Raw genomic sequence first — 17295 nt, forward strand, 5'->3', positions numbered from 1 at the left:
AAGTCCTCGAAAGAGAACGCCGGAACCGCGGTCGCGTGCTCTGGGTGGAAGGGCGGCATCTCCAAAAAAAAAAAACACCACCTGGGTTCGATTCCAGACGCGGTTAAGTCGGGACTCACGGCCGCGGCGAGTTGGTGGCCATGGGAAGAAAAAAAGAACATAATAAAATTATCATAAGAAAAAAAAGATTTTTTTTTTATAATATAAAAAACATAAGAAATAAAAAACCTGGTTAGCTGTGGCGGAGAACTCACGTGGCGCTGCTGACATCACGGGTTTTGCATTTTTTTTATTCATTAGATTTTCAATCGCACGTGATTAAGACAGAATTCTCGGTTCTCCGAGTCTCTCCCTCTCTGCCGAGTGATCGACACCGTCGCTTTGAAGGGCAAAATGCGGGCTCAGAAGTCCCATTTGGGGCCGTCCATGAATGACGTCATGCACCTGGGGGGGGGGGGGTCAGATATTTGTGACGATGTGTGACGACGGAAGGGGGGGGGTTTGAGAAATGTGACGACACAACAAAATGCGCAACTTTAAACATAGAATTGTTGAGTGCGGCACCACATTAAAAACGCACTACAATGACATTAGTTTAAAGCGATTTGAAGCATCTTTTATTTTCAAAAGGTAAATATGGTTTTGGGGGGGGAAGGGGGCAGAGCTTTGTGACGTCATATTTGAGGGGGGGGGTCTGACTTTTTGTGACGAAGGGGGGGGTCAAAAATCGTCAAAAATCGCGTGACGCCATTTATGGACGGCCAATTTCCGACGAACCGCTCACACAGCGCAAGTGCTCAACGTACGTTGATGACCGTACGAGGAACCCACGGTGATTTAAAGGCATTAATCCCCTCCAAAATCGCCCAAAGAAGCGCTCACAAGTGGTGCCATCACGTCTATCCCCTCTTATTCATTCAGCAAAGCAGGAGGAGGATTTCTCCACAAATCCGCGGCTGTCGCCTGATGAAGCCGGTCGTTGTGATTACCGGCGAAACGTCACGGGGCTCGGATTGTAAATGTCGTGGCTTTGCTCTCCAACATACAACCGGTGTGCTGTACTAGTGTACTACACTATACACTACCATACACTACACTATACTACACACTACACTATTAACTAGTTTACACTACACTATACACACTATACATGACACTATGCACTACGATACACTACACTATACACTACACTATAATCTTCTTGGTTCTTTCGGAAAAGTCACGTAGAAGGGAAATAATAAAATAAAATAAATAATTGTATTATTTCCCTTCTACGTGACTTTACCGAAAGAAACAACAAGATGAATCCCTGCAGTCACGAAAGCTTTAAATCGAAACTACACTAGAAACTATACACTACACTGCACTACTATACACTACACTATACACTATAAACTATACACTACACTATACACTACACTGTGCACTACACAATAAACTATACACTACACTATGCACTACTATACACTACACTATAAACTATACACTACACTATACACTACACTGTGCACTACACAATAAACTATACACTACACTATGCACTACTATACACTACACTATGCACTATACACTACACTATAAACTACACACTACACTATAAACTATACACTACACTATACACTACTATATACCACTATACACTACACTATACACTATTATACACCACTATACCCTACACTACACTATAAACTAGTATACACTACACTATACATGACACTATACACTACGATACACTACACTATACACTACACTAGAAACTATACACTACACTGCACTACACAATAAACTATACACTACACTATGCACTACTATACACTACCCTATGCACTATACACTACACTATACACTACACTATGCACTACTATACACTACACTATGCACTATACACTACACACGAGTGCTGTACTCGTCACGAACTGAGTGAGCTCTGTTCCCGTGACACCGAAGCTCACCGATTGGCTGCGTCGGGCGGTGGGCGGGGCTCTAACGACATCGACGCGGTCACGCGACCTGAACTTGATCTTAGCATGACGACAAGAGAGCGACGACAGTGGGGGTGGTGGTGGTGTGACGGTGGTGGTGTAGGGGTGGTGGTGTAGGGGTGGTGGTGTAGTGGTGGTGTAGGGGTGGTGGTGTGGCGGTGGTGGTGGTGTAGTGGTGGTGGTGTAATGGTGTAGGGGGGGTGGTGTAGTGGCGGTGTAGTGATGGTGGTGGTGGTGTGGTGGTGGTGTGAAGGTGGTGGTGTGGTGGGGGTGGTGGTGGTGGGACGGACGTCGAAATTCGTCCCGAGGGATTTGCCGGTGGGCGAGCGTTCGCCATGAGAACGCGTTTGAGAAGCAAGGCTGTGTGTTTGTGTGTCTGTGTGTCTATGTTTGTGTGACTGTGTGTGTCTGCATCTACCTGTGTGTGTCTACCTGTGTGTGTCTTTGTGTGTGTGTCGTTGTGTGTGTGTCTTTGTGTGTGTGGGTCTTTGTGTCTGTGTCTTTTGTGTGTGTGCATCTTTGTGTGTGTGCATCTTTGTGTGTGTGCATCTTTGTGTGTGTGTGTCTTTGTGCGTGTGTATCTTTGTGTGTGTGTCTTTGTGTGTGTGTACCGATGTCTCTGTGTGTGTGTCTGTGTGTGTGCGCGCGTGCGTCAACGACGATGAGATCATTGGCGGGGGGGACGAGCGCTGCCGTGACGTTGCCGGCCACGTTGTCGGTGACGTCACCGGCGATGACGTCACTGCGGGGGGGGCGTCACCGGCGATGACGTCACTGCGGGGGCGAGTGCAGCTGGACCAGCACGGCCGTGACGTTGTCGGCGCTCCCCCGGCGCACCGCCTCGGTGGTGACGCGGACGCACGAACTCGCCCAGCGCTCGGCACGCGCAGACGAGGAGGAGGACGAGGAGGACGAGGAGGACCCCTCGGGAACCTGAGACAACACAGAGACACAGACACACATAGACACAGACGCACAGAGACACAGAAAGATAAAGAGACAAAGATCCCCCGTGTAATAATTGGTGTTTTACCCTTTCATCTGGCAACAAAACTGACACCTTTTTTACGAGGAGTCATGTTTGCATTGACCACAATACCTGCAGCCATAATGCAAACAAAAAACATAACTCTGATAATGTATGCACTGTCCTTGAAGTTGATTGGTCCACACCTGAGACAGCTTTCCTTAGAGCCTAGTCTCATATGGTGTTCGACCAGATGACGCCAAAAGGCGCACAACTCAAAGACAATGCACCATTAGAGTATGAGAGCTCGGGGTAAGCATTTACACCATTGGAACCTCATTTGCCAGTAGAAAAATATGATAATTGTTTTTTTACCCTTTTATCTGGCAACAAAACTGACACCTTTTTTCCCCCGTGTAGCCTGTAACAGACTGTTTGGGGCAAGTGCTGTTAGCGAGCGGCACCGATGCAAACCGGCACGGCACACGAGGGGGTGGGTGGCCAGCACCACGCCTGGCCGCCTTTGTCTCCCCAGTGCTAGCGATGTTTACTACACACCGCTATACCAGGTACTCATTTGAGGCCGAGTCGACCTCGGGGAGGCCCAGGACCAGTTTAAGTAATCGTCACTGCTGGTGGCCATGAGCGGGAATCGAACTCAGGTCGCCGGGTTCGTAGCGCAGCGTAGCGCTGACCACTACTACACTACCGCTCCCCACTAGAGACACAGACACAAATACAGAGACACATACACAGAGACAGACACAGAGAAACAGAAAGACAGAGAGAGAGACACAGATACACAGACACGGAGACAGAGAGAGACAGAGACACAGACACAGAGAGACAGAAAGACAGAGACACAGAGAGACGGAGACACAGACACGGAGACAGAGAGACACAGAGACAAAGACTCAGAGAGAGAGACACAGAGAGACAGAGACACAGAGACAAAGACTCAGAGAGAGAAAGACAGAGAGGGAGACACAGAGACACAGACACACAAAGGTCACCACCAACGTCATCCCATCAATTAATATATTTAATATATTTATTAATTGATGAATGTATTCATATATTAATTGATTAATGTATTAACGTATTAATGTATTCATGTATTAATTGATTAATGTATGAATAGATGAATGTATGAATGTACTCTTTGGTTCTTTCGGTTAAAGTCACGTAGTTAGAAAAATAATACAACCACAGCAAGAAAAAACTGATGAAGTAAGGTTTTTTCCTTATTTTGTTCTTGCTGTGGTTGTCCCACCTGATGACGATTGCTTGTGTTGCGATCGAAACGTCGTGATCTGTTATTTTTCTACCTATGTGACTGAACCGAAAGAACCAAAGAGTATGGATTCCTGCAGTCACGAAAGCTTCAAATCAAGAATGTATTAATGTGTTTGTACCTCCAGGCTCTTGTTGATGAAGGAGACCGCCTCATCAGTGGTGAACGCCTTGAAGAGACCGTCACACGCCAGCAGAAGGAACCTGGGACACACACAACAACAACACAACAACAACCGCCATTCGCCACTAAGTGGCGGTGACGTCACCACGACGCTGGTGCCAGGCCATGTGCACCCTGAGGCCACGTGAAGTGTCGAACGCCCGCTGGCAGGAGGTCACGGGGCAGACCCAGGTGCCACGGGTCGACTGACCGAGATGACCGAGATGACTGGCTGATGCACCACCTGTGCCCCCTACCTTGCCAACTTGCTGTGCCCTAGCCACCCGGCGCTCCGCTCGTTGTTGTGAGCGTCGCTCCTCCGCCCTCCGTTGTTGTTGGAGGGCGACTGCCTCCAACTGCCCAGTAGCGTCCTTCACGAGCCTCCTCCACTGAGGCCGATCTTGACACCGCTGGTACCAGTCATAGGCAAGTCCACTCAGCTCCACGTCCTCCTGTACCACATCACTCCATCTCTTCTCTAGCCCGTGCCGCGCCCGTTTAGCCCCCTGGATCCGGCCGAACAAAAGCTGTTTAGGCATGCGGTGGCTGGGCATGCGGGCTACATGACCCAGCCAACGCAGCCTTGCCTGCCGGAGGAGCTCACTGATGGGACTTTGCCCAGATCTTTCAAGGACTTGTGAGCTCCTCACACAATCCAGCCTGGTTAAACCCAGGATGGATCGTAGGCAGGCCAGCCTAAATGTTTCCAACCGGCGAAGATGCTCCACTAGGGGGGTCCACGTTTCGCAAGCGTAGAGAAGGGAGGGAATGACCGTGGCCGAGAAGACCTGAAGCTTCGTGCGGAGCGACAGACCAGGTAGCTTCCACACAGCGTTACGCAACCGATGAAAAGATATTGCCGCTCGACTGATTCGGAGTGAGACCTCTGCTGATAAACTGGAGCCGGTCATGAGCACACTGCCCAGGTATGGGAAACTCTCCACTCTCTCCACTACTGCCCCATCACCGATTGGGAGTTGTGGGGGTGGAGTGCCCGATGGTACAAAATACCCAGGCAGGTGCTTAGTTTTGGTGGGGCTGATGGTAAGGCCCCACCTCTTAGTGGCACACTCCAGTCTCAGCAGCAGCGTCTCCAACTCCTCTTCTGAATGAGCAGCTATTACCAAATCATCGGCATACATAACGTGATTGACCAATAGGGAGCCATCCCTTGATCGCACCCGGGCGTCGATCAGCCTCCCATTATATCTGTACCAAATGGTAATTCCCCCGGTACAGCTATTGAAGGCTTCACGAACTACGCAGTCGAAATAGATGTTAAATAATGTGGGAGCCAGAGGACATCCCTGTCGCACCCCAAGGTGTACAGGGAAAGGCTCCGACTCCCGGCCACGTAGTTTTACCCGGGCCCGCTCACCATCATGCACACACAGACACACACACACAGACACACACAGACACACACAGACACATAAAGACACATACAGACACACAAAGACACATACAGACACACAAAGACACATACAGACACACAGACACACACAAAGACACACAAAGACACACAGACACACAGAGACACACACACACAGACATACACACACAGACACACGTCCGATCAGCACGACTGGACTACATACGGCACAATAATCAGTTCAACATACGCACGGAAATAAAAACTGCTGTTCTAGTACGTGCGTGTGCTGTGTGTCTCTGGGTGTCTCTGGGTGTCTCTGGGTGTCTCTGGGTGTCTCTGGGTGTCTCTGGGTGTCTCTGGGTGTCATGTGTGTCTCTGTGTGTTTTGTATGTTTCTGTGTGTTCTGTATGTCTCTGGGTGTCTCTGTGTGTCTCTGTGTGCTAAGTGTCTCTGTGTGTCCTAAGTGTCTCTGTGTGCCTCTGCATGTGCCGAGTGTCTGTGTGTCTCTGTGTGTCTCTGTGTGTGCTAAATGTCTCTGTGTGTCTCTGTGTGTCTCTGTGTGTTCCGTATGTTTCTGGGTGTCTCTGTGTGTGCTAAGTGTCTCTGTGTGTGCTGAGTGTCTCTGTGTCTCTGTGTGTGCTAAATGTCTCTGTGTGTCTCTGTGTGTTCCGTATGTCTCTGGGTGTCCCTGTGTGTCTCTGTGTGTGCTAAGTGTCTCTGTGTGTCTCTGTGTGTTCTGTATGTCTGTGTGTCTGTGTGTTCTGTATGTCTGTGTGTCTCTGTGTGTCTCTGTGTGTGCTAAGTGTCTCTGTGTGTCTCTGTGTGTGCTAAGTGTCTCTGTATCTCTGAGTGTCTGCGTGTGCTGTGTGGCTCCGCGTGTCTGCGCGTGCTGCGTGTCTGCACGTGTCTCTGTGTCCCTGCGTGTCTGCACATGCAACGTGTCTACGCGTGTCTGCGCGTGCTGCATGTCTGTGCGTGTCGTCTCCGCGTGTCTCCGCGCGTGCTGCACCTGTCGTTGGCCGTGAGCTGGCATCGCCTGATGTCGGGCGTCGAGATGACGCCGCACCGCTTGTACTGCCCGTCGCCGATCGACCGAGACACCTCGAGCACGCCCAGCACTCTACCGTCCCTGCGTTCACCGCCGTTCGCAAGGACACACGCACAGTACACAACGCTCGCCCCACTCCACAATCTCAACATAGGGGGCAGCAGCAGTGACCTGGGAGATGTTGACTCCCTTGCCTTGTATGCGGGAGGTTCGTGGGTTCGATCCCGGAACCTAGCGATGCCTTGCTGCTGCTGTATATTTGGAGTTTACGTCTCTCTCTCTCTCTCATCATCATCACGGTGGCCGGGAAATGTTGGCTACCTCGCCTGGTACGCGGGAGGCGGTGGGTCCCACCCTGAACCCTGACGATGCTTGCTGCTGTATATGAGGAGTTAGCGTACACAACAACAACGAACATTGTCCACTAAGTTGCGATGACATCATCTCGACGCTTATGCCAGGCTCTGTGCACATTGAGGCCACGTGAAGTGTTGAACGCCCGCTGGCAGGAGGTCACGGGACAGACCCAGGTGCCACGGGTCGACTGACTGGCTGATGCACCACCTGTGCCCCCTACTGTGCCAACTTGTTGTGCTTTATCCACCTGGCGCGCCGCTCATTGTTGTGAGCGTCACTCCTCTGCCCTCCATTGTTGTTGGAGGGTGACTGCCTCCAACTGCCCAGTAGCGTCCTTCACGAGCCTCCTCCACAGAAGCCGATCTTGACACCGCTGGTATCAGTCATCGGTAAAGGCCACTCAGCTCCACATCCTCCTGTACCACATCACTCCAACTCTTCTCTAGCCCGTGCCACGCCCATTTAGCTCCTTCTATCCAGCCGAACAAAAGCTGTTTAGGCATGCGGTGACTGGGCATGCCGGCTACATGACCAGCCAATGCAGCCTTGCCTGCGCCGGAGGTGCTCACCGATGGGACTTTGTCCAGATCTTTCAAGGATTTGTGAGCTCCTCATACAATCCAGCCTGGTTAAACACAGGATGGATCGTAGGCAGGCCAGCCTAGCATAGAGAAAGGAGGGAATGACCGTGGCCGAGAAGACCTGAAGCTTCGTGCGGAGCGACAGACCAGGTAGCTTCCACACAGCGTTACGCAACCAGTGAAACGATAATGCCTTTCGACTGATTCTGAGTGAGACCTCTGCTGTCAAACCGGAGTCGGTCATGAGTACACTGCCCAGGTATGGCAAACTCTCCACTCTCTCCACAACTGCCCTATCACCAATTGAGAGTTGTGGGGGTGGAGTGTCCGATAGTACAAAATACCCAGGCAGGTGCTTAGTTTTGGTGGGGCTGCTGGTAAGGCCCCACCTCTTAGTGGCACGCTCCAGGTTCAGCAGCAGCGCCTCTAACTCCTCCTCTGAGTGAGCAGCAGTTACCAGATCATCGGCATACGTAACATGGTTTTGTGGTAATTAATTGAAGGTGGAGGAGTTACCAGCCCCTTGCACCCATCCACAGCCCCCATTTGGCCGCTGTGGTGGTTATAAACGCCATGAGGGGAATAGCCAATCTAAATTGGCACTCCCCCCACGGCACTGCCCTCCACAGCGTTGTCGTCCGGCACCACGAGGAGGTAGGGGGTTGTTTTTGCGTACACACACACACACACACGTGCGCAAACACGTGCGCAAACACGTACGTCACCAGAGGTCAACATTGAAACCACCACCACCGCTGCCACCACCCCCACCACCACCACCATCCCCACCACCATCCCCACAACCACCACCCCCACGACCACCACCATCCCCACCACCACCCCCACCACCCCTGCCACCCCCACCACCACCCCAACCACCACCCCCCCAACCACCACCCCCACCAGCCCAGCCACCACCCCCGCCACCACCACCACCCCCGCCACCACCACCACCCCCGCCACCATCCCCACCACCATCCCCACAACCACCACCCCCGCCACCACCACCACCCCCGCCACCCCCGCCCCCACCACCCCGACCACCACCCCCACCATCCCCAACACCACCCCCACCACCCCCGCCACCACCCCCGCCAGCCCAGCCACCACCCCCACCCCCAACACCACCCCCACCACCACCACCACCGCCACCACCACCACGTGAAGCTCCTCTGTCCAGGCCATACCTTACCGTGGCGCCGGCGCGCTGCAGCCGCATGCGCTCCTCGTACTGCACCGCGCTGTGCTCGCGGCTCAGCGGCACGGCGAGGACGGCGGAGCTCGCAGCGCGGCACAGCACGGCCTGGGGGGGCGCCACGCGCACGCGGGGACACACGCACACAGACACACACACACACACAGACACACACACAGAGACACACAGACATGCACACAGACAGACACACACACACAGACATACACACACAGACATACACACACACACACACAGACACACACACGGAGACACACAGAGACACACAGGCATACACACGCACACAGACAGACACACACAGAGACACACAGGCACACACAGACAGACACACACAGAGACACACACAGACACACAGACACACACACAGACACACACACACACAGACAGACACACAGACACGCACACAGACACACAGACATGCACAGACACACAGACACACACACAGACACATAGACATGCACAGACACACAGACACACGCACAGATGCACACACACAGACACACGCACAGACACACACACACACACAGACACACATAAGGAGACACACAGAGACACACAGGCATACACACGCACACAGACAGACACACACAGAGACACACAGGCACACGCAGACAGACACACACAGAGACACACACAGACACACACACACACAGACACACAGACACACAGACACACACACAGACACATAGACATGCACAGACACACAGACACACGCACAGATGCACACACACAGACACACACACACAGACACACACACACACACAGACACACACACAGAGACACACAGAGACACACAGGCATACACACGCACACAGACAGACACACACAGAGACACACAGGCACACACAGACAGACACACACAGAGACACACACAGACACACACACAGACACACAGACATGCACACAGACACACAGACATGCACAGACACACAGACACACAGACACACAGACACACACAAAGACACATAGACATGCACAGACACACAGACACAAGCACAGATGCACACACATAGACAGACGGACACACAGACACACACAGACACACACACACGCACAGACACACAGAGACACACAGGCACACACACGCACACAGACAGACACACACAGAGACACACACAGACTGCTGTGTTTACTCTGTGCTGTGTATACTCCGTGCCGTGTGCACTCTGTGCCGTGTGTACTTCGTGCCGTGTTAACTCCGTGCCGTGTGTACTAAGTGCCGTGTGTACTAAGTGCCATGTGTACTAAGTGCCGTGTGTACTCCGTGCCGTGTGTACTCCGTGCCGTGTGTACTAAGTGCCATGTGTACTAAGTGCCGTGTGTACTCCGTGCCGTGTGTACTCCGTGCCGTGTGTACTAAGTGCCATGTGTACTAAGTGCCGTGTGTACTCCGTGCCGTGTGTACTCCGTGCCGTGTGTACTCCGTGCCGTGTGTACTAAGTGTCGTGTGCACTCCGTGCCGTGTGTACTAAGTGTCGTGTGTACTCCGTGCCGTGTGTACTCCGTGCCGTGTGTACTCGGTACCCTGCTGTCCCCCAGGTTGGCCACGTAGGCGACGTTGTCGACGATCAGAGCACAGATAGCCGTCGTGCCGTCCTTCCACACCGGCTTCCTGCGGGCAGAAAACGCAACAACAACAATGGAGCGTCGCCTCCACGCACACGCATACACACACAAACAATCTTAAACACGCTCACACACTCACACAGGAACTCTCTCTCACAGACACCCTCAAGGTCACACACGCACTCACACGCTCACACGGACACCCTCACGCTCACACACACACGCTCACACACACTCTCACACGCTCACATGCTCACACTCACTCACAGACACCCTCACACTCTCACACACACGCTCACACACACACTCACACACACTCACATACACTCACACACACTCTCACACTCTCCCACTCACTCATACTCACATACTCTCTCACACTCACACCCTCACACTCGCACACACACGAGCTCACAAACACACGTGCTCACACACACACACGCGCTCACACACACACACACATGCTCACACACACACTATCTCTCTCTCTCTCACACACTCTCACACACTCTCTCACACACTCTCTCACACACACACAGACAGACACACAGACAGACACACACACAGACCTACACACTGACATACACACTGACACAGACACACACACAGACACACTCAGACACTGGCACTCACACACTAACACACTCACACTTTCTCACACACACACAGACATACACACTGACACAGACACACACAGACAAACACATACACACAGACACTGACACTCACACACTAGCACACTCACACACTCTCTCACACTCTCACACACTCTCTCACACTCTCTCACACTCTCTCACACACTCACACTCTCCCACACTCTCTCACACACTCACACACGCTCACACGGGGACTCACTGGCTGGATGCCAGCTTGAGGAAAGCGGCGTCCGTCTGCTTAAATGCGTCCCTGAGGCTCCTCCTGATCTCCTTGTCCAGGTCGGAGACGGCTCCTGCAACTCAGCAAGAGACCCACAGAGATACACAGAGATACACAGAGATCCATAGAGATCCATATAGACACATCACATAGAGACCCACAGAGACACACAGAGATCCATAGAGACCCACAGAGACACACAAAGACCCACAGAGACACACAGAGATACACAGAGATCCATAGAGATCCATATAGACACATCACATAGAGACCCACAGAGACACAGCGAGATCCAGAGACCCACAGAGACACATCACAAAGAGACCCACAGAGACACAGCGAGATCCATAGAGACCCACAGAGATCCACAGAGATCCATAGATACAGACAGAGATACACAGAGATCCATAGAGACCCACAGAGACACATCACATAGAGACCCACAGAGACACACAGAGACCCATAGATACCGACAGAGATACACAGAGACCCACGGAGACCCATAGAGATCCATATAGATCCATATAGACACACAGAGACACAGCGAGATCCATATAGACACACAGAGACACAGCGAGATCCATAGAGACCCACTGAGACACACAGAGTCCCATAGAGATCCATATAGACACATAGAGACACAGCGAGATCCACAGAGAGATCCACAGAGACACACAGAGACACACAGAGACCCACAGAGACCCACAGAGAGGTGACGCGCGGCAAAGGAGGATTGTTGTTGTGATATTATACTTATTATTTTACGTCTTATTCGTAATGTTATTTGAATTCTTATCATTCATTCTTTCTTCTTCTTATTATTATTTTACTTATTATAAATGTTACTTTTACTCTTATTATTTTCCTTATTTTTATTATTTGCAATTATTCCGTAGTGGCTGTGCGTGGGCCTCACCCTGGGGCAGGCACAGCATCAGCTGCTGGTGGAGGTGACGTGCGGCGAAGGAGGAGGCACGGGAGCCGCCGTGGCCGTCGAAGACGGCAAAGTAGGCGAGGCGCGAGCTGGGACGGGGGCGGCATGGGCAGCGTCGTCATCATTGTCATCATCGTCATCATCATTATCGTCATAAACATAATCATCATCATCGTCGTCAACATAATCATCATCATCGTCGTCATCATCGTCGTCACCATCATCATCATCATCGTTATCATCAACGTTATCGTTATCATAATCATTATCATCATCGTCATCAATCATCACTACACTACTATACACTACACACTACACTACTATAGACTACACACTACACTACACTATACACTACACTATACACTACACACTACACTATACACTACACACTACACACTACACTATACACTACGCTACACTACACACTATACACTACACACTATACTACTACACACTACACTACACACTACTCTCACACTCCGTGGGGTAGTCGCTCCGTGAGAGACGGGATGACCGTGTGGGCGTCCTGCATCTCGTCACGTTCGCCCCTCCGCTCCGACACGAAGGCTCGCAGCTCCAGCAAGGCCGGCTCTGGGGGGGGCGGGGTGGGGGGGGGTACACACAAAGATAAAGGCAAAGATCCCCCACTGTGTAGCCTCTAGCAGGCTGTAGGGGCAAGTGCTGTTAGGAGTGGCTTTTGGCCGGTTATACACTCCACTATACACTAGACTATACACTACACACAACTTATACACTCCCCTATATACTACACTACACAATACACTACTATATACACTACACACCTATACACTACACACTACACTATACACTACACACTAGACTAAACTATACACTTCACGACTTTACACCATACACTACATTATACACTATGCTACCCTATAAACTACACGACTGTACACTATACGCGACACACTACGCAATACACTACACTATACACTACGCGACTATACACTACACTAAACATTACACGACTCTATACACTAACACACCAAACTACGACTCCACGCTACACTACACACTACACTACACACTACATGCTACACGCTACACTACACACTACACACTACACGCTACACTACACACTACACTACACACTACACGCTACACTACACACTACACTACACACTACACACACGCTACACTACAATACACAATACACTACACACTACACGCTACACACTACACTACACGCTACACTACACACTACACTACACACACGCTACACTACACACTACACTACACTAAACATTACACGACTCTATACACTAACACCAAACTACTACTACTACACACTACACTACACGCTACACACTACACTACACTACACGCTACACTACACTACACGCTACACTACACACTACACTACACACTACACACACGCTCCACTACACTACACGCGTACCTGTGTGGGGTTCGGGCTCGTCACGATCGTCAGCGTTGGCCTCCGCTTTCCTCTTCGCTCCGCGCTGCTCTTCCCGGGGTTCCGCGTCTTCGGCGGCGGGCGGCTCCTTAGCCCCTTCTACCCCACCCAGGCAGAGACATCGTGAGCATCACCTGATACGATACACTACACTATACACTACACTATACACTGCACTATACACTACACTATACACTACACTATACACACTATACTGTACACTACACTAAGCACTACACTACCATACAATACAATATACTATACACTACACTATACATTACACCTTACTATACACTACACAATACTACACCAAACACTACACTACCATTGACTATACACTACACTATACATTAAACTATACATTACACTATACACTACACTATACACCACTATCATAGACTATAAACTACACTTTCCACTACACTATACACAAAATCCACTACATAATCCACTACTATACACTATACACTACAATATAAGTGTAAATGCTGCAGTGGGCTGTTGCTCTCCAAGACACCGGTTTAGTGCTGTACAAGTAACGAATTGGCACCTGAGCTCGATTCCCTCGTCCCCTAGGTCGACTCAGCCTCAAATGAGGTGGTGGTGGTGTAGCGGTGGTGTAGTGGTGTAGCGGTGGTGGTATAGCGGTGGTGGTGTGGTGGTGGTGGTGGTAGTGTAGCGGTGGTGGTGGGTGTAGTGGTGTAGTGCTGGTGGTGTAGTGAACATCGCTGGCACTGGGGGAGAGACAAAGGCGGCCGGGCGTGGTGGTGCTGGCCACACCACCTCCTGTGTGTGTAGCTAGTGCCGGTAGCCTTCATAGGTGCTGCTGCTACTCGCTACTAGCAGCACTTGCCCCAACAGTTTGTAACAGGCTGTCTGTGTATCCGTGTCTGTCAGTGTGTCTGTGTGTGTCAGTGTGTCTGTGTGTGTCTTTGTGTGTATTTGTGTCTGTGTGTGTGTCTGTGTGTGTGTCAGTGTGTCTGTGTGTGTGTCAGTGTATCTGTGTGTCAGTGTGTCTGTGTGTGTCAGTGTGTCTGTGTGTCTTTGTGTGTGTGTGTCTGTGTGTGTGAGTGTATGTCTGTGTGTGTCTGTGTGTCTGTCTGTGTCTTTGAGTCTGTGTGTGTCTGTGTGTGTCAGCGTGTGTGAGTGTGTCTGTCTGTGTATCTGTGTGTCTGTGTGTGTCTTTGTGTCTGTGTGTCTGTCTGTCTTTGTGTCTGTGTGTGTCTGTGTGTGTCAGCGTGTGTGTGTGTCTGTCTGTGTCTTTGTGTCTGTGTATCTGTGTGTGTATCTGTGTGTGTGTCTGTCTGTGTGTATGTGTGTCTGTGTGTATGTGTGTCTGTGTGTGTCTGTCTGTGTCTTTGTGTCTGTCTGTGTGTGTCTGTCTGTGTGTGTCTGTGAGTGTGCCTGTCTGTCTGTGTCTTTGTGTCTGTGTGTCAGTGTCTATGTGTATGTCTCTGTGTGTGTCTGTGTCTATTATGGATATTGGTCGCGAAATTCTCCTACTACGTGTTAAATTAACGCTAAATCGATGATAAATCGACGATAAATTGACGTTAAATTAACTTTAAATCGATGTTAAATTGACGTTAAATTGACGTTAAGCCTTTTGGCGTTCTGTCGTACCGTAAATGCATTGCAAGGCGCCAGCACTAAACAGTTTAATATAATCCATATCTAAAATGGAATCGTGGAAAGGGGGGGGGGATTAAACATATATATTGTAATTTTAATAGTATCGCGATTTGCAACATTTTTATTTTAATAAAAAAATATTTTTTAAAAAGTCATGTGTTAGGCCGAAGCCTTCGGCTTCGCCTGGCCACCTCGGGCGGCCAGTGGAGTCGCTGGACCCCGGCCGGGGGTTCTATCCGAGCACGGTAACCTCGAGCGTGAGGCCTAGTCAACTTGCAAAATAATGTAAAGATTTCTTCGCTATCGTCGTTTCATTGCGCTAAATGCACCTCGCAGTCATCAAAAGTAAAAAAAAACCCTCGTGATTATTCGTTGTTATCGTTATTGTTCAGAATAAAATACAAATTATCACTGTACCTGCCGCCGGCTCTGGTAAGTCTCCGAACAGATCCATGCTTTGTATTCTTTATTTATTTTGTTGTTAGCTCAGCTTAAAGGCGCCTGTTCCGGAATTGGGTTTGCACCGCGTTCGTTTTACACTCGGTGCTGTCTCTGCCGCGTTCTAGAACTGGGTCCGGTGTAGAGTTGGGCCGGACCCGAATTCTGGTGCAGATCTCTGTTCCAAAGTCGAATGAAGTCACTCACTCATCCACTCACTCATCCACTCAGTGATGTATCCACTCACTCATTAATCCACTCACTCATTCATCCACTCATTCATCCACTCACTCATTCATCCACTCACTCATTCATCCACTCACTCATTCATCCACTCACTCATTCATCCACTCACTCATCCACTCATCCACTCACCCATCCACTCACTCACCCACTCACTCATCCACTCACTCACTCACTCATCCACTCACCCATCCACTCATCCACTCACTCACTCACTCATCCACTCACTCACTCATCCACTCACTCACTCATCCACTCACTCACTCATCCACTCACTCACTCATCCACTCACTCACTCATCCACTCACTCACTCATCCACTCACTCACTCATCCACTCACTCACCCATCCACTCACTCACCCATCCACTCACTCACCCATTCACTCACTCACCCACTCACTCACCCACTCACTCATCCACTCACTCACTCATCCACTCACTCACTCATCCACTCACTCACTCATCCACTCACTCACTCATCCACTCACTCATCCACTCACCCATCCACTCACTCACCCATCCACTCACTCACCCATTCACTCACTCACCCACTCACTCACCCACTCACTCATCCACTCACTCACTCATCCACTCACTCACTCATCCACTCACTCACTCATCCACTCACTCACTCATCCACTCACCCACTCATCCACTCACTCACTCATCCACCCACTCACTCACCCATCCACTCACTCATCCACTCACTCCTCATCCACTCACTCACTCATCCACTCACCCATCCACTCACTCACCCATCCACTCACTCACCCATTCACTCACTCACTCACCCATCCACTCACTCACCCATCCACTCACTCACCCATTCACTCACTCACTCACTCACCCATCCACTCACTCACCCATCCACTCACTCATCCACTCGCGTAAATATATAAACGTGGTGTCGTTCAACCCGGGCACCACCTGACACAGCCAACTAGTAAGGTTTAGTGCCACATAAACAGAACGTGGCCATTTTGTTACTAGTACAACACTACTGCACAGTGTAGTGTGTAGTGTCGTATGTAGTGTAGTGTGCAATGTAGTGTCGTGTGTAGTGTAGTGTGTATTTGTTCGTGTAGTGTCGTGTGTAGTGTAGTGTATAGTGCGCTATACACTGCACTATAATTGTAAATGTCGTGAATTTACTCTCAAACACACCGGGTTAGTGCTATACCAGCAA

The 17295-nt window shown here is 50.5% G+C and overlaps 1 protein-coding gene across 1 annotated transcript; it reads right to left on the reverse strand.

Moving 5' to 3' along the window:
• Window positions 1-281: 281 nt before the first annotated feature.
• Window positions 282-16082, reverse strand: ILKAP (ILK associated serine/threonine phosphatase). Its single transcript, XM_078884422.1, has 10 exons — window positions 15846-16082; window positions 13779-13895; window positions 12832-12946; window positions 12338-12444; window positions 11401-11494; window positions 10504-10591; window positions 8954-9069; window positions 6790-6909; window positions 4365-4446; window positions 282-2915 (listed from the first exon to the last, which is right to left on the reverse strand). The coding sequence occupies exons 1-10, from the start codon at window positions 15880-15882 to the stop codon at window positions 2754-2756; spliced, it is 1038 nt and encodes a 345-aa protein (XP_078740548.1). The 5' UTR covers window positions 15883-16082; the 3' UTR covers window positions 282-2753.
• Between the last annotated feature and the right edge of the window lie 1213 nt (window positions 16083-17295).

The sequence above is a fragment of the Lampetra fluviatilis genome, assembly GCF_964198595.1.
Source record: "Lampetra fluviatilis chromosome 45 unlocalized genomic scaffold, kcLamFluv1.1 SUPER_45_unloc_1, whole genome shotgun sequence".
NCBI lineage: Eukaryota > Metazoa > Chordata > Hyperoartia > Petromyzontiformes > Petromyzontidae > Lampetra > Lampetra fluviatilis.

Bases quoted from the DNA above. Each gene is read 5' to 3' on its own strand.
- ILKAP (XM_078884422.1), bottom strand. From the start codon at position 15,882: ATGGATCTGTTCGGAGACTTACCAGAGCCGGCGGCAG. The intron at 12,947-13,778 runs GTACGCGTGTAG...CGCCCCCCCCAG, and splicing joins CGAGCCCGAACCCCACACAG to AGCCGGCCTTGCTGGAGCTG. The intron at 12,445-12,831 runs GTGAGAGTAGTG...CCCCCGTCCCAG, and splicing joins GAGCGACTACCCCACGGAGT to CTCGCGCCTCGCCTACTTTG.